Source organism: Zonotrichia albicollis, chromosome 4 (genome assembly GCF_047830755.1).
Source record: "Zonotrichia albicollis isolate bZonAlb1 chromosome 4, bZonAlb1.hap1, whole genome shotgun sequence".
In the NCBI taxonomy this organism is placed as follows: domain Eukaryota; kingdom Metazoa; phylum Chordata; class Aves; order Passeriformes; family Passerellidae; genus Zonotrichia; species Zonotrichia albicollis.
In genome coordinates, this window is record NC_133822.1 from 25,625,900 (window position 1) to 25,651,829 (window position 25,930).

General features: G+C 41.1%; 1 protein-coding gene across 6 annotated transcripts in view; it reads right to left on the reverse strand.

Moving 5' to 3' along the window:
- Window positions 1-25,930, reverse strand: part of ITPR2 (inositol 1,4,5-trisphosphate receptor type 2) — a 248,316-nt gene that overhangs the window by 178,420 nt on the left and 43,966 nt on the right. For 2 of the 6 annotated variants that reach the window (XM_074539167.1, XM_074539168.1), the window contains 6 exons: window positions 25,537-25,695; window positions 21,565-21,663; window positions 20,339-20,422; window positions 19,312-19,458; window positions 17,996-18,091; window positions 6,297-6,341 (listed from right to left, as the gene is read on the reverse strand). In XM_074539167.1, coding sequence (XP_074395268.1) covers window positions 6,297-6,341; window positions 17,996-18,091; window positions 19,312-19,458; window positions 20,339-20,422; window positions 21,565-21,663; window positions 25,537-25,695 — 630 coding nt within the window. Of the gene's footprint in view, window positions 1-6,296; window positions 6,342-17,995; window positions 18,092-19,311; window positions 19,459-20,338; window positions 20,423-21,564; window positions 21,664-21,834; window positions 22,088-22,876; window positions 22,939-25,536; window positions 25,696-25,930 lie in introns of those variants that run through there. The other 4 variants (XM_074539170.1, XM_074539169.1, XM_026790772.2 and 1 more) reach the window with 3 other exon arrangements.

The following is a 25,930-nucleotide window of genomic DNA, read 5'->3' on the forward strand; positions in this document are numbered from 1 at the left end:
GGTCTCCATGGAGTGTCAGTTCTGTGAAGTTCATCCCCTCACCTTTCCTGATTGGCTCTGTCTGTACCCACCTCCCTGCTTTATAATCCTGTTTTCACCCCCAATGAAAAAACTTTTTCCCGGCTGGTTTCCCCGGTGTTTTTGGATCTGGCATCACCTGCAATAAACCGATGTTTAACCCCCAGGAAATGGTCAGCTCCGTTCCTCTCCTATACCAGTGAGGTACGCCAGTCCGCAGCCACCACAGCCCGAGGCCATCAGACGCCGAAGGGTGCTGGCCAGGAATTGCAGAGGGGCGTCGGCCTTTCGCCCTCAGCTAGTCGGATTCTAAACTTCGGGCCACATACGTTCCCCTCCGCACCTTACAACATTAATTTAGAATCTGAATCTCACAACCCAACCTGGGTTATGGGAGTTAAGCACTACTCATGAGAAAAAAAATCCAAGAAGTGACCCCCAACCTGAGAGCTCTGGAAACAAGTTTTATACAAGGGGTACATGAGAGACAGCAATGCTGTCATTACATAGGACCAAACATGGATGTGTATTTGTGCCTCATTTTATGTCCCAGTGCACGTGCACATGCCTGTGTGGGAGAGAGAGAATGCACAGACACTTGCATACAGAAAGCCTCTCACGATAAATTAAATTTAGTAAGCAGCCATCAGAATCTGCACTTAACCTAGCCATCATTGAATCAGCAGGTAAGTCCATGTGAGGATATGGAAAAAAGTGAAAGTACTAGGCTGGTTTAAATTAATTAGACAATAGTTTAGGAGAAGTACTGCATTCCTAAGCCGATGAAAACAAGATGACATTTGCTCAGGTAGAAACTGGCATATGAGCAGATGCAGCCAGCAAAACTTGATTCAATTAAGAGAAAAGAAGAAAAGAACTGCAAAGGAACTCAAATGCAGAGAGAAGAAAATTCAACTTAAAGCAATGTGAAGAGAAAGCCAATGGAACAGTTTCAGAGATGTTGGCAATATGGTCAGTGACAGCCAAGGAAAACACTTCCAGGATTTAATAAAAAACAAACAAAACCAGGTGGATTACATGCCAGGAGCATAGAGAGCTGTGGGTAAAACAATATTACCAAATAGTACATTCCTGGAAGGAAAATGTATATGGCTTTGATTGTCCCAAACTACAACAAACTAGCAACAGGCTGTCACAAGTCACATCAGACACATACCCAAGGTGAGGAAGATGCAACCACTTCATTCTTGTGCACTGGTTAAATCACTCACAAAGACCAAGGAGATCACACATTGAATTCTGCTTCTGCCTGGCAGGAGTTGGATCCACCCCTTCCAAACAACCCAGTGTAAGTATCAGAGGAACAAAGAGCAGAGTCAGCTCCTTCCGCCTGAGAAAACCTCAGTGTGCACTGGCACAGAGAGCTGTGAGCCCCCATCCTTATTCTGCAGCAGCAAAGCTCAATAACCACATCCAGGAAGGGGAACTGGGTAAACCCCATGGCCCAGCCAGGGTGGGACACACCTAGGAAAGCAAAAGCTGAACATTCATAAAAAGAATCCTGGGCGGTGAGAGAAACCTCCATTTTGGTGAGAAGGGGAAATACTGATCCAGGCCCACAGCAAAGTCTTTAACTCCTGGGCTACCACCACTGATTTACACTGCACCATGATTTAAAAAGAAGCTTAAAGACAAAAAAAGCACAATCATACTGCTTGCCATGTGGAAGGCAAATGTAAGGAGAGACAAATTCCATGCTGGAATCAGTGACAAAATAATCAGGTCCAATGAGATTTGTCCTCCTTGAGACTTAGAGCTCAGCAGATAACCCTTTTCACAGCTCTTAACAGAATTTGCTACTAATTGCTTCTATCCCAAAACTTCCTTATTTAAGTCAACTGGGCATCATACCTAAAATTCAAGAGATTTACATGGAGTTTTGCTTACAGGAGGCCTTCATTTCAACTAAAAAAGCAATCCAAAAACATGACAGACCTAAAATACCTTTTCTTTTAGAAACCCAATCTACAATTCCAATTGGTGAAGACACCTCTTCTGGCATAGAGACAGACAAGGATAATGCCCTGCTCCTGAATGAATACATTAAGCTGCACTACAGATTTCAGCAGAAATTAAATTTAATAGCAGCCAGAGTTCTGAAAATGCCTGTTAAATCCAGAGCAATGTGGTATCTCAATACGTTAACCCAGTTTAGGAGGCTCTTACAAAACCAGCATTTTCACAGAGCAGTAACGTGAGCAGAACTCCATAGGTTAGATTATTTTTAAAATTCTTTATGAGAAGAAAATGTAGTAAATGAATGGCCAGCCTTGCTCCTGCCTGCTAGGAGCCCTGGCAGACAGCACAGCAGTTAGCCTCCTGTAACACCTTCACTGTTGACTCATTTGTGAGTCATCGCATTTTTAGCAGAGACATCACGTTGCAATCCTGTTGTTAGGAGCCAGAGACATTCTGTAAGAAACAATGTATGCATTTCCAGAGCTGATTCAGACCCGTGTGCAACAGCAGAATAATAATAATGTGCCGGCATCCATGTCTCCCCTTCTCCCCCAGCCTCCCCAGAGGTCTGACTGCTGGCTTTATATAAGCTGCCATTTTTAAGCTGATGATTTTTCTTTTTTCTTTTCAGTGTTTTTCACATTGTCTATTCTACATGTTTAAACAGCATCACCTATATAAAATATATAATTCGATATAGGTCATTCCTGGAAGGTAAAATAAAATATTTTTTTTAATAAAAACAAATTAATTTACAGTTTTTATCAGGAAAAAAAAATCTCCTGGGTTGGCAGCAAAAAGGAAAAGTTAGAATTGCAGAATGCTGGGCATTCATAAAGATATATAAACAGAAGTCAAAGGAGATACATCAAATTGTACCTGGCAGCCCACAGTAGAAGTGCCCAACTTCTTTACAAGATAAGTGAGTACATACCAGTCTCCACCCTAACAAAAATCTCAACAATAAAAGACAGATGGGAACTGGTTAGAATTAGCCCTCTCATGAAAATGCAGACAAATGGAGATAAGGTACCCATCCAAAGTCAGCCTTTAACACAAAGGCACTAACAAATGCCAGGTTCCCAGCTGCTCCTGACATTTCCCTGATGTTGGTAGCATTCTTTCTGATGCTGTACATTTTTCTCCTTAGAACAAGCATAGTAATTTGCAGCATAAAAAACACCAATTTTGGGGTTAGTGGGAGCTGTAACACAGAGCACTGCATTTTGATACATGATACACTATAATCTCCTGGACTTTTAAGGAGCCCTCTTTTGATAAGACCTTTAAATCTCAGAAAGGTCTTCCCACTTAAAAATATTCTGGAACTTAGATGTGGGAATATCAATAACTCATTGCAAGGCCAAATTTTACCAGAATTAAAAGCAGTGCTTCACAAGACAATTTGGCTGGATTGTCAAGAAGCAGCTCATAAACAAGCAATGAACCTCAGTCCAAACGTACATTTAATGCTTGGGAACAGAAGTCCTGGTGACTTCCAGTAAGATTTATGCTCTCTGGAGCCAAAATCCTTTCAACCCTTAAGTGACTCTGGAGTCACTTAAGGCAAGGCACAAAAGACATGCTTAGGCAAAACCTTGGTGTCCCTGCCCACTGCTGCATCATGGAAAACCCTTCTCTATCGCTGCTTCCCAAAATTCAGTTGCTTGAGCCACTGGGATCAGGCCTTGTAAACCAGGACATGAACACACACAAGCAGCCCCAGCACATGCTGAGGGGTTCAGGGCTGGCACAGAACGCTCAGATGGCTGTGCTGCCTTTAAAACCCAGACAACAGAGGAGCTGCTACCCTTTCATCCAATAGCCCAGTAGAGAAAAGAGAGTCCCAGGATGGTTCAGGCTGAAGGGACCGCAGTGGGTCAGTGCCACCTCCCTCCCTACTCCAACTGGGCCATCCCACAGCACAGGGCACAGGATTGTGTCCAGATGGTTCTGGAATATCCCCAGTGAGGAGACTCCACACCCTCTCTGTTCAATCTGTTCAGTCCTCAGTCACTGCCCAGGACAGAAGTTCTGCCTCCTGCCCAGGTGGAACCTCCTGGCCTCAGTCCCTGCCCGTTCCTCTGGTGCCATTGCTGGGCCCTGGAGCAGAGCCTGGGCCCTGCTCGGAGCCCTCCCTGCACACAGGGACACCCAGGGCTGAGGGCCCCTCTCAGCTGGGGCTCCTCTCCAGGCTGGACAGCCCCAGCTCCCTCAGCCTTTCCCTGCCACAGATGCTCCAGGCCCTGAATCATCTCTGCAGCCTCCACTGGTCCCAGTCCAGGAGCTCCCTGTCCCTGCTGTGCTGAGGAGCCCAGGACTGGCACAGCACTGCAGATGTGCCAGACAGGGCTGGGCAGAGGGGCAGGATCACTCCTGACCTGCTGGCACTGCTCTTCCCAGTGCACCCCAGGATTCCATTGGCCTTCTTGGCCTCAAGGGCACAGGCTACAGGTTCAGCCCTTCAGCCACAAGGATTTGTTTATTCATCTCCTATTTCCCTGCTACTCAGACTTCAAATTTTGCTGGGGTAGGTCCACTTCAAATTCTCCACTACAGATTTACTTCATGGGCAGTATTTCAAAATTAATTGCTTCAAAGGATGGAAAAGAAGGTGCCTTTGCTGTGAGCCAGTTAGGCGGAGACCAGGCAGAGGAAACACTAGATGATAACCAGAGCAAGGAAAGCCTGTGTGCTCCAGGTTATGTGCTATTGGATACAAGAGTGAAATAGCTGACCCTCCAAGAACTCCAAATATTACAAGATTCTTTTACTTTTGAGGGACAATTCAATGCACTGCATCATTGTAACATCAAAGAAATTCCTGCACAGGGATATGAAGTTTCTATATTGGGTTGCTCCAGGGCTAAACGAAGGCTTAAATAGCCATTGCTGACTCATGGCATTTTCAACAAGATTATAAAGGAGTGAAGGATCCAAAAGGATTTTTACCACACTAATAGAGCCTGTAGGCTTGGATTTACATGGAGGTGTCACCAAAAATTGCTAGAAGTTCTTCCACAAAACATCTTTCATAGGAAAGTGCTGACTGCATAAATTAAAATGTCCACAGAGATATCAGCTTTAATCATCAATCAGCTTTGATTACTTTTTTATTGGAAGCATTCCTCTAATGTGATTTATCTGGTCTGGGGTTTTAGCTGAAACCAATATCCAGGAGAAGTAAGCCCAACTGATAGTGAAGCCACCTTTAACATTCATGCTTACATTACATTTGTGCCTTTGTCATTATCCAGTCCAGGGAATATTTAACTATTTAGATGAACTGGAATGGCTAGAGAGGGAAAACTTACACCATAAATAAGTATGGTTTTGTACAACAGGATTGGCTCCTCAGTGACAAGGGCCTAACACCTACTCACTGGAGAATTCTAGAATTGATCTTGATTTCCATTCCAAAGCTTCAAAGGCCTCAAGTTTCATTCCAATACAAAAGAGAAATAGCTGATGGAACTTCTGTACTTTCATAGGAGAGAATTCTCATTTCTCTAGACAGCTTAGCTCTTATTGCAATATCACCACTAATGCCAAATATCAGGGAAGATGGAAAACCAATGTAGCCAACTCCTATGAAAGGCTTCATTTTTATTAAAATTGGAGTCCTCAAGGCATGTAATTATGTAAGAATCTTGGGTTTCTTGTCATGAAAAATCAAAAATTCCTTCTCTGTGCAGAGAAAAACTTGAAAATGTGTCCTCTTAAAGAACAAAAGCCGGAAGGCAAGCTGAAAGAAATTAAATTGAATTTTTTTGAAGAAGATCTCGGCTTTTCCAAGGCAATCTCATGAATTTCATGGAGGAATTATTCTTTTTGGGAATATTTGTTGACTTAGTAACAATAAGACTCCCTCAAGGAGACCTCCCCCAACTCCACTTCCTTCACACACTATAATCTCCATGTCTGGCCTCATTAGTCAGAATTAGCTAAAATACTGTTGAAGCTGTGTCAGGCAAAGGCTGTTGCCAGGAAATAACACATCTGAGCTAAGAACCAATACATTTCATATCTGCAGTCAGACAACAAGCAGAAGAGCTTCAACTAATGCCACTTTGATGCAGAATTTGAATAAGTTTCTTATCATTTGCCTCAGAGTGAGGGAAAACGTTCTGAATTGCCAGTTCCAAGATGCATCCTACCTTACACAGGATATGGAAAGCAATCCCAGCAGCTGGAACACATAAGGAAAAGGAAAGCTATGAAGAGCTTCCATATGTCAGGATGTGCTGGGTTAAGGATACAGCATTCCCCAGATTATATGCAACATAAATTCCACTTACCAAAGCTTTTCCTTCATTATTACCTTCTGGGTAGTGTGGGTTAAGCTGGAAAAGAAAAGAAGTCAAATACTATGTCGATAGCTTTCAGACATTTCATAACTGGGGGAGAGGGTTTGGTTCAGTTTTCTGTTATGTTTCCACCTTGCAAAAGGAGAGTGGAGTTTTAGAAGCAGTGTGAGAGTAAAAGATTTACTGCTTCAATTTCTGGCTGACTTAGCTGGCTATGTCCCCACCTCTAGAAAGAGCATCTTGCAATCAAGCTTGTTAACTCAAGAGGAATCTCAAACAACCAAACCCAAAAGGGATGATGAAGAAAGTACAGTTACTATTCTAAACGCAGCCAGTTACAGTCACCCACACAGACACACACGCAATCAGTTCCAGGATTGACCCTGGGCAGATAGACTGAGATAAAAAATAACAGTCTCTACGTCTACTGAGATTTTACAGAAGAAGACAGTGAACTCAGAACTAACTCATCTTTGAAACGGGAGTGACAATGGCACTAGAGAAAATTATTTCATTACACTGTAGTTCTGTTTAATAATATTTTCTATGTCTATCAGGATTATCAAGCATTAATTAGTACTAAGAGAAGCTTGGATGAAAGATGGTATACAATAATAACTTTAAAGCATTACTATTTAAAAGCTGTTAAATATCATACTTTTGACAAGAGAAATATGTAGCCTATAAGATGAAGGATTATGTAGGCAGACATATTCACAAATAAACAAAAACACACACCCACGCACTAGCTGCACATGAAACCTTTCAAGGTTTGATTTACACGAAGAAACAATTTTGTGTCAATATTTACCAATATTCCCTGACACAGGATATGCTGAAAATGCTGAAGTAAGATTATAAGTTACAAAAGACAATTTTCTTCTTAGGCAATTAAAGTGTGTATACATCTTACAGATGATGAGTCCCAGGGGAACTTTTCAATATCATATTATCATACATCTGACATTACACAGACAACTGTTGTTAAGAGATTCTGTTACATTGATAACACTTTTATTAAAAATTAATAATTTGTATCTCTTTAACCCCTCAAAATGCCCACTCCTCTCCGCAACAGAAGCCTGAAGAAAGGAGGAAAACTTTCAAATCTTTGTCAAATGGCTGAAAATACCTTCCCTACATCTCACAACTTGATGTGCTAACAAAGAAATGACCAAGGGTTTATTCTGTCTCCATATTGTTTTTTGCATTAGCCACTGTGTTACCATCAAACTTAATTTAGAGACCTTGCTTTCTTCCCTGAGCTGACACCTGTCTCAAATAGTCCATTTTGCTCCTCCCTGACATTGTCACAGTCCCCAACTCCAAGTGCCTCTTGCTACTGCTATACAGCAACAGGAATGACAGATGAACACCAAAAAACTAGAACTTATACACATTTGTAACTATCTTCACAAAGTTTTGGTTCCTTCTTAAGTTTCCACATTTCTTTCAGCATGACATTTGTTCACCTGACACCTTAAAATAGTCCTGGTGTCCCAATTTTAGCAGCCAAGCTGAGTTCTCTGCCTTTGGTCCCTCATCAAGAAGAGATAAAATCAGCAGGCAGTGCCACTCAGTCCCAGCCACGCACTGTGGCCTTCCAGCAAAAATGCAGAGAAGGTACAGGAAGGCTGAATTTCTATGCTACCTTCAGGTATTGCTGGTTGCAAGCAAGCAAGAAAGCCCGGGTCATCTCAGGTTTGTCACTAGAGCCAGCACAGAGAACTTGGCACTGAGGATTTGATCCTACAGGTTTTCATTGAAGGACTCAAGTGAATAGAGTTACCTACCCAATATGAACTGAATTCTGATATCCTTCAGCTGCTTGCCTTCAACATAATGGTGATTAAAATATATATAGATATTTATAACAGTAACAGGATAAATTAGGAGATTCTAATTGACACTTCCTGCCTTCTCAAAAAATGACTGAACAGACTGCCTTCAAATTTCCAAAAAAGGTCACTTGTGGGCTGAGGGTGATGGAGACAGAAGGCTCAGGTTAGAAATCAAGTACATCCTTGATGATGCTTTTTCTTGCCCTGCTGTTACAGAAATAATAAACCCAAAAAGATATTGTTTAGAGAAAGTTTTGAGATGCAGACATTAAACCATAAACATAATGGAACTCAGTTTTCAGGCTGACACCCGTGGCCCCATTTTCAGCTCTGGTCAGCAGCTGCCACTTTCATTTTCATTTCAACTGAGATTGTTGGTGCTGAGGGTTTCTACAAAACAGACCAGCAGCTATTATCCCATGCTACATTCTCCAGATAGAAGGGGCATAAATCATCTAGTGTTTTGTGTCATATTACACCTGTTCTGAGTCCCTTTCAATATCCCAGCCCAGAATGACCTAAGGACACAATGACAGTCTCAGCACTCCAAAACCTATTGCTTTTTCTGATTTATGTAAGATCACTTCCACATTCTTCAATAAATTGCCAAAACAAAAGAAGCTTTGAAAAGAACAACATTAGTATTTTTATCTTGCTACTAATGAAATCAAGTAAAATTTTCTGAAGGTGCTTAGAAAGAAAGAATGCTATGCTAAAATAGGCCTCAATTAAGCTCAACACTTTTCAAGCTTTTTTGTGTAATTGGATATCTTGAAATTTCAATTTGCTGAATTGTACCTGAAATACAGCAGTGAATATTCCTGCAAAATGCCACTGGAAGGTGCATGCAGCCAATATGCACCAAGAACAAGAAGAATTTCAAGCTGCAGAGCTTAAGCAAATGTAACTGTATAAATTATTATTGTAATAGTTTCATTAGATGTTGTTTTGAGTTTGGGTTGTTTTTTTTTTTGAGTATATCTCCATCAGCTTCTTTTCCAATAAAAAATAATCCAGAAATCCTATTCCTCTGCTGCTTGTTTTTCAGCAAACTCAGATACAGTCATTTTTAACCTTTCCATGAACAGGAAAGAAAAAGGTACCACAAAAAGAGTTTCTCATTTACACTTCTCATTCTGGAGTTTAGAGACAGATTTGCAACTACAGAGAAGGCAACACCTTCTTTTAAATCTACATTTAAATAGCATTTAGTTGCACTCCTCTGCAAGAAGCCAAATTCCCAAATTGTGATCCACGCAGGGTATCTAAGAGAGCCTGAGGGTGCTCAGGAGCCAGTGCTGCAGGTGGTCCTCCTGAGTATAAAAACTGGTGACTCTTGGACAGATTTCAGGCTCAGCCTTGGTACACAGTGCTAGGTGAAAAGATGAGATGTCTGAATGCATACGTATATCAGCACCCTGACCCTGTGGGAGCAGCAGAAGGCCCCCAGGAGAAAGTATATATGATAAACTCATAATGGAAGTAACCTTTACACATGGAAAACTGAGGAATCAACACAGTCTTTATTTCTGGTTAAAACCACATGGACAGGCAAAATATCTCATTGCTGAATTTTCACTTAGTAACTTTACAAAATCTGTAAAGTCTGCATAGCAGGAAGGCAACTTTCATGTCTGTGTGTTTGTGTGCTGCTTCTGGTAGTTGGTGCTCAGAGAATGCCAGTGACCTGCTAATCCTGAGAGGGATTCCACAAGATTGAGCACCAGAAGTTCCAGGCTCTGTCATTTCCACTGATTAAAGCTACTCAAAGTTGTACCTTAAAGTTTTCAAACCTCAAGTCTACAGTGCATCATTTCCTTGGGTTCTACTATTGTCCAGATCATCCCAGGTTATTACTGGCTTTAATTTTACTTTTGCATCTTCACATTGCTAGATATCCTTTACAACCCAAGAAGTTTGAAACTCCACATTTCTACTGAACGTTGTTTTCTTGGAGGAATGCATGGAAAGTACCCAAACAGGCTATTTTTGGACGCTCAATTAAGAAGGAGAGAGAGGAGTTTGGAAAAAGAAACACCCATGCTGATTTTAATCAAATTTTGTTGACTAGGTAAAGGATATTTAAAGCATCTTGTCAAGGGAAGAATTAGATTGCCAAATTTCAGCTAAATGAGCATTTTAATGACTTGGTTAAAACCTGCATTTATGAAGGAAACCCTGACAGACAAAGCATAAAAGGATCTAATTCAACACACTCAAACATTCCCCATTTCATTTGATAACCAGCCTGTTAACACACAGCCTGTTACCCAGCCAACAAGGGCAAGTGTTTCAGGGAAGAAAAGCCAGGACAAAAGAAAAATAATCCACTTTTCAAATCTTTCATCTTCATTAGGCTTGCTTTGTTCTTTGTTAATGTCATACTGATTAGCTTTCGATAAATCCAAAGGACTTTTGCACAATTTCAAAGACTTTCAGTGGCATTCAAAGGACTTTTGCCATCTTATTAACTTGCCAGACAAAGCCTGGCTACAGCTCTACCTCGATAAACTCCATTCAACCCCTCCTCAGCATCAGCACAGAGCTCCTGATAATCATCATGCAAGGAAAGTTTAACTATCTTAAAAGGCCTTTTCTTTCAGGATTGTCTTTTCCTCATGAACCATGTCTTAGCAGATCAGACAAGTTTCCAGGGAGCACTGGGAAAGCAGAACCTTTTTGTTTGCTTCAGGCCCCCCTGCAAGTCAAACACAGGAATGAGAAGAGTCCCAACACCTTCCTGTCCTGATTTTTCACCCTCATTATTAGAAGAAAGATCCTCTTGATGGCATTTCCAGCTGCTGTGTAAGATATGGCATTTTGCCAAGCCTAAATCAGCACAGATTTAAAGGTCTCACACAAGCAGCATAAGCTGGAGTAGCTCCATGTTATGAGTGGTAACTGGGAAATTTCATTTCTTCTACAGGGATCAAGGGCAGAGAACTTGAAACCAGTTCTCAGCCCCACTCAGCCATATCCCATTCTGCAGAGGAAGTCAAAAGGAAAGAAAATGTCTAAGAGATCCTTAAGTGTAACTTGGATGCTGGGCCATAACCTTAGTCTGAGCTTCAGCAGCTCTGTGTCAACCTGTGTTATATAAAAGAAAGCATCCTCATCTCTTCAAGAGTGATGTTCTAAATATTAATTAATTATGCCTTTCAGTGGTCCTCACAGGAGTAACTAGGGATGATTGAATTAGACATGACTGATGTTTCTACTGTTAAAAAAAGCAAAACCAAAAACCACACAAAACCCCAAAAACAATACAAAACAAAGGAGGGAAGTCTTGGAAACATTCATCAAGCATCACAAAGAGGCACAAATACAAGTGAATAAAAGCTTCTCAAGTGATCTTGAAAAAATAAACAAAAATAATGCACTTAAAGACAGACCACATGTCTACATTTGCTGTTTTAGAAGACATGAAAATGCAAGATGTATTTTTAATAACATAATTAGGCCTTGTAATGACTAAATGACAATAAATGCTGCATTAATATCTTTGTGCTTCCTCACTCCTAAAGCTTGTATATGTACAAACATGGTCCCAATGCAGCCAGCTTCAGGCAGGACTGAAAAATCTGAACACTCTCACAGATCACAATTGCAAATGAGCTGGCTGGGGGAAAAGACTTTCCTCTGAGATCCAGATTTATAAAGGCATTTGCACACTGACATATTCCACCAAAGTCAAGACAAGTCAGGTCAAGAAATTTAGCCACATTCTCAAGATTCTTAAAAACCTTGGAGAAATCTAGTTCTGGGTTTGGTTAAATGACATCTAGATCTGTCACTTTAAAAAGCCATATCCAAGTCTGCAGAACAGGTCAGGCTGGCTCTGTAAATCAGTAATCCATCCTCCTCCTCTGGATCTCTTCCATCTCTTCATGCATAGCTGTAAATTATCCTTCACTCCTTATAGAGCTTTAAAACAAACCCACACTCCTATGAGACAGAAAAACTGAAATAAGGCTTCCAGTGCTGAGTTCACCCTGTCACCTTGGCAAATCCTTTTTCTTATGAGAACCTTTAATCACAGAGTCAAACAGACAGAAAATAATCAGAGTGCTGTGCTAAAATTTAATGAAGAGACACTGGGAAAAAACAGCCCCAAAGGAAGATTTTGATGCAATCTCCAGGTGAGGAGGTCCCACAGTACCAAGGAATGAAATCTGTGAGATGTGTGAAGGCCTTGGTAGATGCTGCCATCTCCTGGCATCTTCTCTGGCTTACAAACTGTTCCTGAGCAAAAGGTAGCTCACATCTCAGTTAAACAAGGCCATTTTTATTTTATTTTATTTGTTACTTGCCTCACTCTTCTGAAGGCAGAAGGAACCACAGAGCATTTAACACTGTGTTCACCTTCTCTGCATGAGCAGGGCATGAACAGGGCCTTCTGCAAAGGTTTGTTTCCATGTCAACCAAAAAAGAAAATAAATTTACACTGGCAAGCTGAGGTTCTGTTGTTGCTTCCTAAATAAAAAAAAAATCTCTATCAGTAGTCCAGTTTCCAACAAGTGGATAACAAAAGACCTAAGTTATGGACTTCAAATAATCAATCTCAAATGCCTTAATAAAATGTCCTATGCAGGACTCCATTTTCCAACAGTTTAAGGAAGTAGAAGAAAAGTCCATAAAACTATAGAGACAGTTTTTTCAGGGCACCAGGAGTTTAATCCTGGTTTATAGCCTCAAGTTTAAGAACTGATTTGCCTTTTACATTTCTTTTATCTTAGCTAATGCTGAGTATACTATTACCCATACAATTATGTAATCTTTTTTTAAATCTCATTAAGTGTTTTGTTTTCCATTCTTGTGGGATTCTTGTGACAATCTTTGCTATTCAGAAGGCAGGAGAGGATTATTTTCTCTCAATATTAGCTTGAGTATGCACTCAGCTATCTCCCCCATGATCCAAATCAAGTGATTATTACAGCAGGCTTAAATTTACTATGAAGGGCATGGCCCTGTCCATCTGAATAAATGCATACCATAACAATATCTATAACATGGAAGGCTAATATTTTTAATCACAGAATCATAGAATTACTTGGGTTGGATGGGACCTTAAAAATCCTCTAGTGCCAACCCCCCGCCATGGACTGTAAAAGCAAAATTTAACATCAATTCTCAATCTAAAGTGAATGATGTACATAAGCTTCTTGGAAAAGAAAGGGGCAGCTTGGGGCAATTTTGACCAAAAAGTAGAGTCAGGTAATATGGAAAGAAATTATTCAAGAAAGACAAGGGAAATATGAGTAACTTCTACTAGCCATTGATCCAAGAGTTCTCAGCAAGTGGTTTACACCACAGTGTGGTGAAAATCACCTGACAGTTCTGCAAAGCTTCAGCAGTCCCATCCAAAACACTCATGTTCTGGTGCCTTGGCTCAGTGACCCTGTTCCAGCACAGACTATTCCCTCTTCACCAAGCCTACACCACCTCAGGGACAGCACCTTGTGTCTGCACAATCCAATACCTGAGGAAAAAGGACATTTCTGAATCCTGTATTGCCACTGCAGTGCTCCACCACCACCACCTTGCAAGCTGGACTGGACTTCCTGTTCAATTAATATTCATCTAATTGTCATTTCATCTCATGTGTATGTAACCCTGTGCTGCTCAACCCAATTAAATTCCATCATTCCCACCTTCAAAAGAGTATTTAGTGCTAAAATAATCCTAAAGCTGGAAGGGTGTTTCATGCAGGATTTTAAGAACAGTTTAGAACAAAACTCTGATCTGAGTTGATCCAACTTAATTACTGTAATTGATTACAGCTTAAACCCTGCCCTTTCACTCTTACAGAGGGAGGAAGGAGAACTCTATGAGAAAGCCAGAGAACTTTACCACGGCAGTAATTGTTTATGGCCACAGTTCTGGAGAAGCACAGAATGAGAACATTCAGGCTGCCATTTTACCTGCCTTATCTTAATTCATTGAGTTTAGTTGAGGTAATTTGGTGTTAAAGACCTCACTAGATTTACTGCCATATTTTGGCCAAAGTATCTAGTAACTAATCTATTCAGCTAGGTAAAACAGAATTATCACTGATTTTTTTTCTTACAAATTCTGCACAGTGATTATGTACATGCTCACGGGGTTTCATAAGGAACATACTGTGGCTTATCTATTGTCTACTGCAATATCTGAGATCAGTACGTGATCTGATAGATGCAGATATATTTTGTAATTACTTTAGCCACACCTGAGAAGTTGAATATGAAATGACAGACTTATCCTGCATTTCTTGTGTGTGGGCATACATATCAGTTTAACAGCCTCATAAAACAAGTGTTTAATGGTTTCAGTATGAATTGCCCAGTTTAGAAATCACAGAACCAGAGCTGCTCTAAATGTGGAGAACAATATTAAAAGTGCATGTTTTGGTTTAGCACAATTGATAAGCTGATATTCAGTTCAAAGAGACTTTTATCTTGGCAATTTAAAATATTTAGAAGGTTATATGTGTTCATGAGAAAGGCACAGCTGTGTGGTCCCAACCTGCAGCATCTGCAAAGCTATTCAAGCAAACTGCAGCTCACTCCCACACACACAGATGGCTTTGGGTGCCTTCTACATGGGCTACATGCACTGAAAAGACTTTTGGAGAAATCTTTGTTACTTTGAAGCATCCAATTTTCACCTAACCTTACAGCCTCTCTTTATAAATGTACAGCTTCAAAATAACTTGGGTCATTTTCCTGTAACCAGGGCTATAAAAAGGATCTTCAGCAGAACTTTTTCTGAAAGACTGCTGACTCTGTGAAGATGAGAATAAAACTCTGTTCTGAGAATGAAACTCAGCAGCCTGGATCTTAGCTGGTGGCTTAGTGCCTAAATCTCCTGCTGAAGATCTGGCTCAGCTCTTTTGGGTGAAAACAAGCCCTTATGACACTAACAGCAGAACTCCTGCTGTCTCTAAAGAAGACAATTTCTCTTTCCAATTTTTCAGCTGAGTATTTGGTTCCACTTCTTTGGGAATGTCTAAGCCTGTGGCTTAAGGTCTCCTAATGTCAGACATCATTACCAAGTACCCAGATTTCCAATGCCCCAAATTTTATCACCAAACATCAAACCCTGTCTTCAGTATATTCCTCCTGTCTTAAGTACTTGTGTAAGAGCACACTGTGAGTGACCCAGGGTGTGCAGAGTGGCAGAGGAAAGGGAAGGCAGATGTGTGGGATCACCAAGAGTCTCCCACTGTGACTCCTTCAGCAGTGGGCCCTTCAGGGTGGCTCACCTTCAGCCCAAAGTCTGGGAGAAGGATCCAGGTTGCTTTAAGGTATTAGTAGGTCTTAAAGAACTTGGAAGCACAGTAATTAAAATTAGGCTAAATAATGCCAAGTGGAAAGAGGATTAAAGGAAATACTACTACTTGAGATTGTGTCAGAAGTCAGAGATATCAGAGGTCTTTGAAAGGCAACAAAAGTTGGACAGCTTCTTGTACTTCTAAGGAACGTGGAATTTAGGATTTACACAACCTGACTTCATCCTCTCTCAAGTTTATAACAATTAGATTTACAAGTACTCACCTATGGTTTTTTTACTGAGCAATGGTACTGCCGCACTTTTTTCTTTATTAGTCTGCTTACTGTAATATTGGAACACCTTTATCAGCTTTAAATTCTTTAGTTCTCTGAGGTAAGATCTTCAATTCTCTTAGTCCCCAGATTATCCCCTGACCTTAACAAACTGCAGGGACGCCCCTTCACAGCGAGGCTCAGTAGTGAACCACCAGTCCCAGACCAGACTGACCAGTCACATCTGGCACAGGATAACTCCAAGGAAAAGAGAAGGCACAGGCTGCTCACACAAGGTATGAGAGGAGAAAAGGGAGGCACCCAGCTGAAGAACACTTCTTCTCCTTGTGTGAGAATTGACCCATGCAAGACTGCCCTGCAGAAGCCTCCATGGCACACATCAAGCTGATTTAAGGGAGGATGAAGTACGAAGAAAGACAGTTATAAACAGGGATGAATCCTGATTTACAACAGCTTAAACTGTGACAGAAATTGCACCATTAGCCAACAACAGAATGCTTAAAAGATTTGTGAATTTTCTTCTTGTGTTTTTAGTTTTTATTCCACTCTAGATACCTTTATCAAGGAGGCTTAAACAAAATCAGGTCATGGCAATGTGTGACGCTGTTGATAATCCATACCATGAGTAATCTCCCTGTGCTGCCAGAGCACAGATAAGTGCTCAGGAGGCTTTGCCCGATTGATTTAAAGTTAGCTCACGCACACGAGGTGTCTGCCTGCCTGTTCATAAATCTTTGACGTGTCTGGCTGGCTGGTGTGTTGTGCCTGACATATGAACTGTGCAAAATACAGTTCACAGGGTTTTATTACAGCACTACCTTTAATATCTCCACCAGAGGTATTTTACACCTTACAGACACAGTCACCAGTGCAGCTCTCCAGTCACTAATGCAGCTCTCCAGTCCCAGCAGATCACCTTTGTTCAACCCAAAACCTCTTCCAGCTCTCACTCCACTGTTGCCAATTATATTCTCCATATTACAAGTCTGCCTGATGGGGACTTCCTTTCCAGAGGTAGGAAGGACCTAAGCTCAGGTCTGACACTCAGAGCAGTGTGGCACCTCTTCACCTGAAGATTTTTCACCTAAAAATCCCCCAGACAGATCCCCTGGGGGAAGAAGGAAGCCCATCAGTATGCTCAGTGCTTTTCCTGACTCTCTATCAGCTCAGCTAGCAAAATCTTCCTACTGGGAGCATCCCTCACTATAAACAGAAAGGAAAACACTCCCATTCTCAGGTGGGAGTACTGGTTCCTCTTGAAAATTAGCTATTATTAGCAGTCCACTGTTTATGTTTTGATAGTGGCCTTGACATAATTAGAAATAAATGAAAGTTTGATAGCTCCTGTTTGTTCTTCCTCTGAATTCAGTGCAGGCTGTTACAGGAGCTGAAACACAAAAGCAGCACCCAGGGAATACTAAAGAGTTGTCTGCATACAGAAGTTGCACTGCTGTAAATCTAACTCAAGCCAGCAAGAGCAAGTCTTTTTCCAGGGGTTCCCTAACATAGTGATTTATAACTTTCTTCTTGCAGTAAATTTCTGCACTTGTACTTCAAAGCATAAGTTAGAATAAGCAATCCTAACTAAATCAGTGGAAAAAACCCCTACTTTAAACTCCATTGATAAAACTTGTAAACAGACCTGTGTTAATATGGATTAGATATGAAAAAGTTCACATCTTCTTGCTGTGATATTTTAATGGTTATTAAAATATCCAAGACTGTACCACTTCATACACTTGGTATTATCTGCTGTATTCCAGCTTGTCGAGAACTATATTTTATTTTTAAGGAGTCTTAAGATATATTAAGCTGCTCTTTTGGGGAGTCACAATACTCTTTTGCTTTAATACAAAGTACAAGACAAGTTACAATATCTTCTTTCTTCTCTGGGACCTTCCACTGCATCAAAAGGGGTAGAGACTTCCTCAGTACTTTTTTAATCCAAACTTTAGTCAAAAGGCAAGAGGACAATAGCAGAACCCTGCAGCCTATATAATCACAATGAACTTGCATGACACCAATCCACAGTCACACCACCACTCCAAAATTCAAGGGCAAACAGGAGCAGAGAGATAAATGAGCCCAAGGGTTTTCAGTACAACCATGGTGGATATTTAGCAGTGCTGTTGGCCCTGCAAGCCCTGGGTGCAGCAGCACAGTATGACCCAGCAGGACCCAGTGTGGGATTTCTGTGAAGATCTACACTGCAGACCCACCTGCTACAGCAGTTCTGAACCAGCAGGACTTGGTCAGGCAGCACACAAACACTTGTTTAACTGTTTTAACTGTTTAACATTCTTACCTCTGCAGCCAAGTAGTTTCCAGTTGCCAAATGCTTGAATCTAAACAAGCTGTTCCACTGTCCTGCCCCTCCCCGGCAAGGGTCATGGTGGACAACCTAAAAGAAGAATTTGGATTTTAATCCTGCTCCTCAAGATCATACTTCAGGTCACTGACATTTCCTGCAGCTCACTGCTAATAAAAATATGCAAACAACACCATTGCAGCCTGCCAAAGAGAGGAGTTCTGTGCTTACATGAAGTTCACCATAGATAATAACTACTTACATTTATTTTTTGCCAAGTGCCAGGAAATACTCCTTCTATTACTTTCCATGCTTTCAGTAATTTATTCCCTGCAAACATGATGAGCCAAATTTTGCTTTTTAGTGACATGTTGTGACTCTGCAGCTCAAGAAAGTAAGGAGAGCTGCTCTACACTACTAGGCACTACTGAAAAGCAAAACTCAAACCATCTTACATTATTTTACCAATTATACCAGCTCTGTTTTTGTCAATACTAGGGGCTTCTGAAAATTTTTCATTCAAGTGATATATCCTCATATCATCTTATCACAGGTTTTTTCTTTTATCCCTTGAACTGTAGGTCATTAGCTTTCTTCAAATCTAGCAGTGTCTGTCTCCTTTAAAGAGGAATCTCCAATAAGTGCAGGTGCAATACACTCTACTCCAGACAATCCTTACCCAGACAAAAATCAACCATTTTTCTGAAGACTCCGTTCTAAATACACAAAGTTTATCCATCACAAGAACTTTTGAGTAGATAGGAGTTACATTATTGTAATAGCAAGGATTTGAGACATACCAATTTCCAATGTTTCTTAGTTGAACAAAAATGTTTGCTAGTTCCCTTCTCAAAACCACCCCCCTTCACAAGACCACCTTTATTCAGGTTTACTTTAAACAAATGTTGATGTGTTGTGGGATGTTTGGGAGATTTCCTGTCAGCCATGGTTCTCCATTTTTTATACTGCACATGAAGCTAAATGTAAACACTCAAAACTCAGGAGAGGTGAGTGTCCTTTGATTGGCTTTGGTAAAATCACACCATTTACGTCAAGTCTGAATTTGAAATTTGACTCTCCCTCATTTCAGTGCAGGCAAATATAGTAAGAAAGCCTCCTGTCTCCAGACACACAGAGAATAAAGCAGCTCATCAGGGTTCGTCCTACACAAACCGCTTCATGAAATAATAATAGTTACAGGGAGGTGTGTGATGATATCAGGAGCCCATGAATGACTCATGTTGTGCTGAAGTTTTTTTACAGAGCCCTGGCCTTCAGGTCCTAAAATATTTATAAAGAGAAATAAAAAATACCTCTATCTCCCACAGTGCTTTAGAACTTGTTGCAGACGTGGCTGACTGACGTAACGTGGTGCGGAGGAAAATGTGTTGTTTCTTCTCATATTCATCACAGGTCAGAAACTTCTCTTGCTCTGCATGAAACAGCCTCACAACATCTCCCTAAAGAAATAGGGAAAAGAAGCACTGTTAAGTGCTAGGCAAAGCCTCCAGAGTAATTTTCTATTTGCAACAGCTCCAGTGATGCCAGCAGAGCTGAAAGGAAGAAAATACTTCTGAGCTTCCTATTGCTGGAGCAGGTACCAAGTGAAGAGTATTCAATCTTAGCACCAAGTCTGGAAATCAGATGGGGTAATTCAGTCCTGCAGGAGACCCATGGCCTTTTGGAAAAGCACAACAATGAACAGTGGGCAAAAATTAACCTAAAGGTCATTTTTAATTCTATGTAACTTTACTAAGTTGATTTTTTTTTTTTGTTTCTAATCTCTCTTATTACTTAAGGGAAGTGAAGAGATTTTTCTAACATTGTATTATCTTATCACTTCTACTCTGCAATCAACACCAACGCCCCCTCTCTGTTTCTTCTGCTGGATTCATTTTTGTTTCCTCCTGCCTCTCCCCAAGACTTGAAACACTATCCTTAAATGGGTCTACACAAAGATACCGTTTTCCCTTTCAAATTCTTCTTCAAAAACTGCTGGTACCTTGACACCTACTGAAAAAATAGCCATTGATAATGATTTATTAAGGTACATGTGAGGACAAATTAAGCTTATCTCTAAAATGAAAATGTAAATTATCTCACAGATTAATCTACAGGCATGAAACTGTGCAATACCTCAGCACGTAAAGCTACATTGTCTTGTTACAGTTATTGTTACAGTTACTTGGAACATCTCCATAAAGTCCTTATTTCTTCTTTTATTCACCAGGTAATATTTCTCTACACAGTAAGATTTATAAGTCTTTCTAATACAGTAAGATACTAAGATAAAGTAAAATACTTTCGTGATTCAAAAAACAATTTAAAAATCATACTTACTCCTTTCAGTACATCATCTCGGTAACTACTGAATTTCATGAACAAAGTTATTTTCCAGCTTGTGTTACAGTTGACAGCATTTACCTTTAGAGGAAAAAAAATTCGAATTATAGTATGTGGGGATGGTTTTTTGGTTTTTTTTGAGATACTCCATTCTTCTGAAAGATTACATCACATCTAGGATGGCAGGGGACATGGCTTAGCTACATATCTGTACAGTTCTTAACACTGGTCCTGAAGCTCTCAAATGTTAATGACTGTAATGTTGGAGAAGACTGGGTGGGGAAATGCTGCTCTGTTTGCTGACAGCCTACCAAGAACACCCCAAAGGGATACTGAGTGAGGATTTACTCTTACCTCAGTCAGAGCTTGAGATACTCAAGGAAACCTCATAGAGTTATCACTGCAGCAAATACTTCATTTTGGGTTTTTGAGGCTAAGCTGGAACCAGTTTTTAAGGCTGGCTTTGAGTCCATTGTGGGCTCATGGTGGGTTCTGGTTACCAGTAAAGCACAACATATCACAGAATGGTCTGGGTAGGAAGGGATGTAAAGATCATCCCATTCCAAGCCACTGCCATGGGCAGGGACACCTTCTGCTATCCCAGGTTGCTCAGAGCCCCATCCAGCCTGGCCTTGGACACTGCCAGGGATCCAGGGGCAGCCACAGCTGCTCTGGGCACCCTGTGCTGTCAAGAAGATAGTGGAGGCACAAAGGACACCAAAAGGCAGCTTCAAGCATCCACAGCCCTTTAATGTTCTACCTTCACACTCTTCACCTTACATGCACTGCACCTGTGTGCCCTCTGTTCCCTTTGGTGACTGGTCAGCACACCTGGGCACTCCATGGTTCATTGCCTTCAATGCTGTTCCCTGCCTTGCACAGCTGTAGCCATTGGGGATGAGGCTCAGCCACAACTCCACCCCCAATCACAACAAACTGTGTGCCTACAACACTGTGCCAGGGCCTCACCACCTTCAGAGGGCACAATTTCTTCCTCATATCCAATCTAAACCTGCTCTCTGTCAGTGTGAAGCCATTCCCTCTTGCCCTGTCATTCCAGGCCCTTGACAAGAGTCTCTCTCCATCTTTCCTGTGGGCTCTCAAGGCCACAGTGAGGTGATTCCAAAGCCTTCTCTCCTCCAGACAGACCAATTCCAATTCCCTCAGCCTTTCTAATAACCATGTCAGATCAGCAGCTCCCCCTCCTGCCCTCCTGAACTCACCTCTTTGCAGCCAGGGTTGTCTAGAAGCTCAATGTTGCTGGCATGCAGAGGCTGTCCTGCATTGACTGGCATGAGAACAACTTTATCTCCCACCACAACCTGGAAGTCAGAAATAAAATGCCTAATTAGACCTAAGTAGTTATCCAATAAAATAAAGTAATGTAGCATATTTAGAAAATGACTCAAATGCATGCTCTAGTAGTGGCACTCAGTGAATTTATTTGCAGACAATTCACACAGCAGTTGTGTTCCCCCACAATCTGCAATCACCTGGGTTCAAGATTTCCAACTAATCAACCCTTGCATTCCCAATGAGCATGTCCCCTGGTTCAGCAGAAACTCCAGACCATGAAATAGATATGAATCTACAAAGTCCAGGAGCAGCTCAGTTCATCCAAAAGTTACACTAAGTTCTCTTTATCCCAGAGAAAGCTTAGAAAGCAATCATGAGCCCTCAGCTCTGTGGACCATCTGCTGGCAAATGTCCTGACAAGCTCAGTTCTCCAATTCAGACTGCTTGAATGCAACCTAGAAAGACACAGAAATCACAGGAAATTCAGAAAGAGGTGAACGCACTCCATCCCCTCTGCTGTTGTTCCCTAAATTATGTTTGAGCTCAGCACAGGCAGCAGGTACAACAGCTGAGAGACCTTCTCTCTACAAGAGGAATTCCTGGCTGGCTCCCTGAAAGCAAATTCCCATGCCCTTGCAATTCTTTACAATATACAAATCAATATAAAAACATGTATTTGACCTAAAAACTGCTTGAGACATGCATATGGAGAATTCAATTCATGCCTGGAAGGGGGAAAAATAAATAATAAAAAAAACACCAATCCACATAGATTGGTTGGCACTGGGTCCTGATTTGCTTATGTTCTTCACAGCAATTTTGAGCACACACAGACATGAAGACAAGTGGCTACATGTGATTTTTTTCTACATGAAATGCTGCACAAGCCATGCTTTCTCTTGGAAGACAAATAAATAAAAATACTTTCTGCATTGATCAGCACATTTCCTATGAAAAAGCTGAGCCCAGTTCAGCCTTGTGCAACTTCAATGCAGGTGAATTTGGCCCCCTCATTGCAGAGGTGAAAAGGAAGGTTTGCCTGTTCTTTACCAACACAGCCAAAATAAACAGTAGCATAAGACAGTGTCACCATGCTCAGACCACACACAGAAATCCTACTTGATCCAAGGCATGGGAACAAGTTCACTAACAGAATCAAAATAATCACAAGATGCCTATAAGACACATTCCTTATGCAACACATTCCTGCATGCCATGCTTCACACAGACATTACTTACAGCCTTTTTTAAGAAGTTATGACCAGACAATTCATTAACCAAAATACCACCAGGTTTGCATCCTGCAAAGTGGAATCAGGACTTCAAAATTGTTGCATGTACGCCAGGACTATCACAACTAAATCAGTAAGACAGCACATCATTAAGCATCTTATTTAAAAAAGAAAAAAAACCCCACTAAAATGGCAAATAACTGCAGTCCAATCCACACAGCACCAATCCTGCTATCCGGGAGTATTTTGTTATTCAGTCCATCGGGAACCAGCTCTAGCCTTAATCAGTCCTATCTTCCATTGAGGAGCAGCTTCAAAAATGATGAAGACTTAATAAAAGTCTGCAGAAAATACTGTAGTTATGTCAATGACTGTAAATTTTCAGTCATATTCTTTAATTATTTTCATTGACTTGCAAAATAAATCAGTTGCTCGTGAAACTAAGCTAATATTCTTTTAGAAAACAAAGTTCTAAAATATTTCACAAGGCTAAAAATCTCTGATCACTTACCAGAAGAGTCACACACATGACTTTCTGTATCACATTCCCAGATTCCTTTTCTTTTAGGACATATGGCATACCTTGCCTGCATTACCTGGCACAGAAGCAGCCATCCAAGTAGTAATTCAATACTCACTTCTCTTGCTTAAAAGACTTTCTAAAACATGCTTTCTAGGGAATTTCCTCATTATAGCACAGGAATATAATTTTAAAAATCCCAAAGTTTCTAAACAGAGTAGGGGCCTGATATACCAAGCTAACTCCATGAATTCAAACTTTCCCATGACTGGGAGTAACTGGAAAGGAAGCAGTGGGTACAAGGCTGAAGCCTCCCTCCATCTGTGAGAGAAAAATGAGGACTTCCCCCATCACTGGCTACTCCTGTCCTCTGTGAAACAGCTGCCTGGTTTGTGTAGCTGTTGAAGAGTTAGAAATGAACTAAAGCAGAGAGAGCTACCAGAGCACTAATGTTTATCGCTGGAAATTTGAAAATTGTCAAATCCTTTTGGGCCTAGTAGAAACAAGAAACAACTTCCCTTTGTAAATTCCCTCTGTAAATTACAATGGCAAGTTGCCAGCTCTGAAAGGCAACCTGGAAACAGAAAATAAGCAGCAGGCCGTTCCAAAGGAATGAGTCCATTGAGTAAGGAATAAACCAGTTTACCACATGGCCCTCACGGCTCAGAGCCTGTCAGATAAATCCCCACGGGAAGGGACTGGGAAAGGGGTCTGTGGCATGGGATGGCACTGCCATCACTGCACTGATCTGCAATCCTTGTAGATCAGCAAGTCTGCTTCCAAAGCCTCATGTGTGCACAACAGTGGAAAATGGAACCAAAACCTCTGTAGTACTGGGGATGACTTTGAAGGCCAAGGATGGTTCTGCTGCTCTCAGCTCTAAGGGCCCACCGTGGCTTTGCAGATGACAGGTGGGAATGCCAGGTCCTCCCTCTGGAGAGCATGACACACATATTATTTTCCAGGCATGAGAAATTTAAAAAGATGCTGAACTGATGTTATTGCTGATGTTATTAAGAAATTAAGCCAAAACAAGAAGTTACCATTTTTTCTCCAAAGAAGGGAAAGAAATACCAGGCTAATGTTTGAGCCACGTTTGTTCTCCTCAGCTGAAAAGCCATGCAGAAGCCTTCCCTGAGGGATATATTTGCTCTATTTCTCTGCAACAGTCTTTGGGAAAAAGGAGGATTTTCAAATACCCTTTTGATCACTACATGAAGCAGGGAAAGACTCTGACTCTAGGGATATTTGACCAGGAGCTGGGAATGCAATCCTTCTCCTCTCCACAACAGATTGCAAAAGGAGTTGCAAGCAACCACACTCATTATCCTGGAGAGCATCCCAAGGGCTGGGTAACCACAAAATTAAGGAGAGAAAATACACAAAAAGAAGCCATTCCCTTCTACAACCCTAAGAAGGCTTTCACTGATTATGCACAGAGGAAAACAGCCAAACATTCCCAGCCAGGTCTGGGAAAAACCACACAAGCTCATCATCGTGTGGCCTTCCCAGAGGCAGATCTGAATTCTCCACATCAGGCACTTAACCAAGCCACAGAATGAAGAAGGGAGTTGTGATCTCATGGCACAGCTCTCAGATCTGCAGCAAAGAGCTCTCCTGTGCATTCTTCCCTCTCATCAATATGCAAGACTCCAGCTGAGTCTTGCAGAAACTACCCAGAAAAGGCTTCCCAGACTATTCTACCCAGCTCCAATCATAGATGCCATTTTCACATCAGAAGGGAATACAGATTTAAAGAAAGCTGATGTATTTCCTAGAGACATTCTCTACTGACTCCCTGAAAAAAAAAGTTGCCACAAAATTTTTTAAAAAACTCTTAAAAAAAAATAAGAGTCCAGCATAAACTATGATATCTTGTCAGCTTTGTAAGTCTGCACTCAAAAGGTAGACCTAGCAAAGATGCCCCAACAGAGAGGCTCAGTTAAATGTGGCAACACAAAAGATTCCAGACCATATAATTAAGTAACACTTTCCAATTACACATGAAAGGTAAAAGTCCTAATTACTCTTCTAATTTCTTCTTTCCTGAAATGAATCCATTATGAAACAGGCCAGCAGTGAAGAAGTTATACCTCCTGGAATTCTTCTCCCTTCTCCTTCTTAACACATTCAGTATTTCCACTTACATTGTCACCTTCACTCCTCAGTTTCCAGAAGGGCTGGATATAAAACCAGGAGCCCTCATTCCCTGCAGCATCCAGGGACACCCGCATAGCATTCTTCTCTAGCAGAGCTGGCAATCTCTTGTTGACTGTGAGGTATTTGTTGCTTTTTATGTGCAGTAGCTGGGAACAAAAAAGAAATTTTTAAAAAAAGTACAGCTTTTAGTTGCTTTTTCTCCCTCCAGTCAAAAGAGGAGGCAGAGGCTTTCACACTGCAGAGATTTTCAAATATAAATATAAATATAACTAGAAGGCAGTTATCAAAGTATGCTACAGTTTAGGAAAACAGATGGTCTATCTCAGATTGTAGAAATGTCAGGGATCAATTTCACAGCAGGGCAAGTGTCCATTGCAGTTC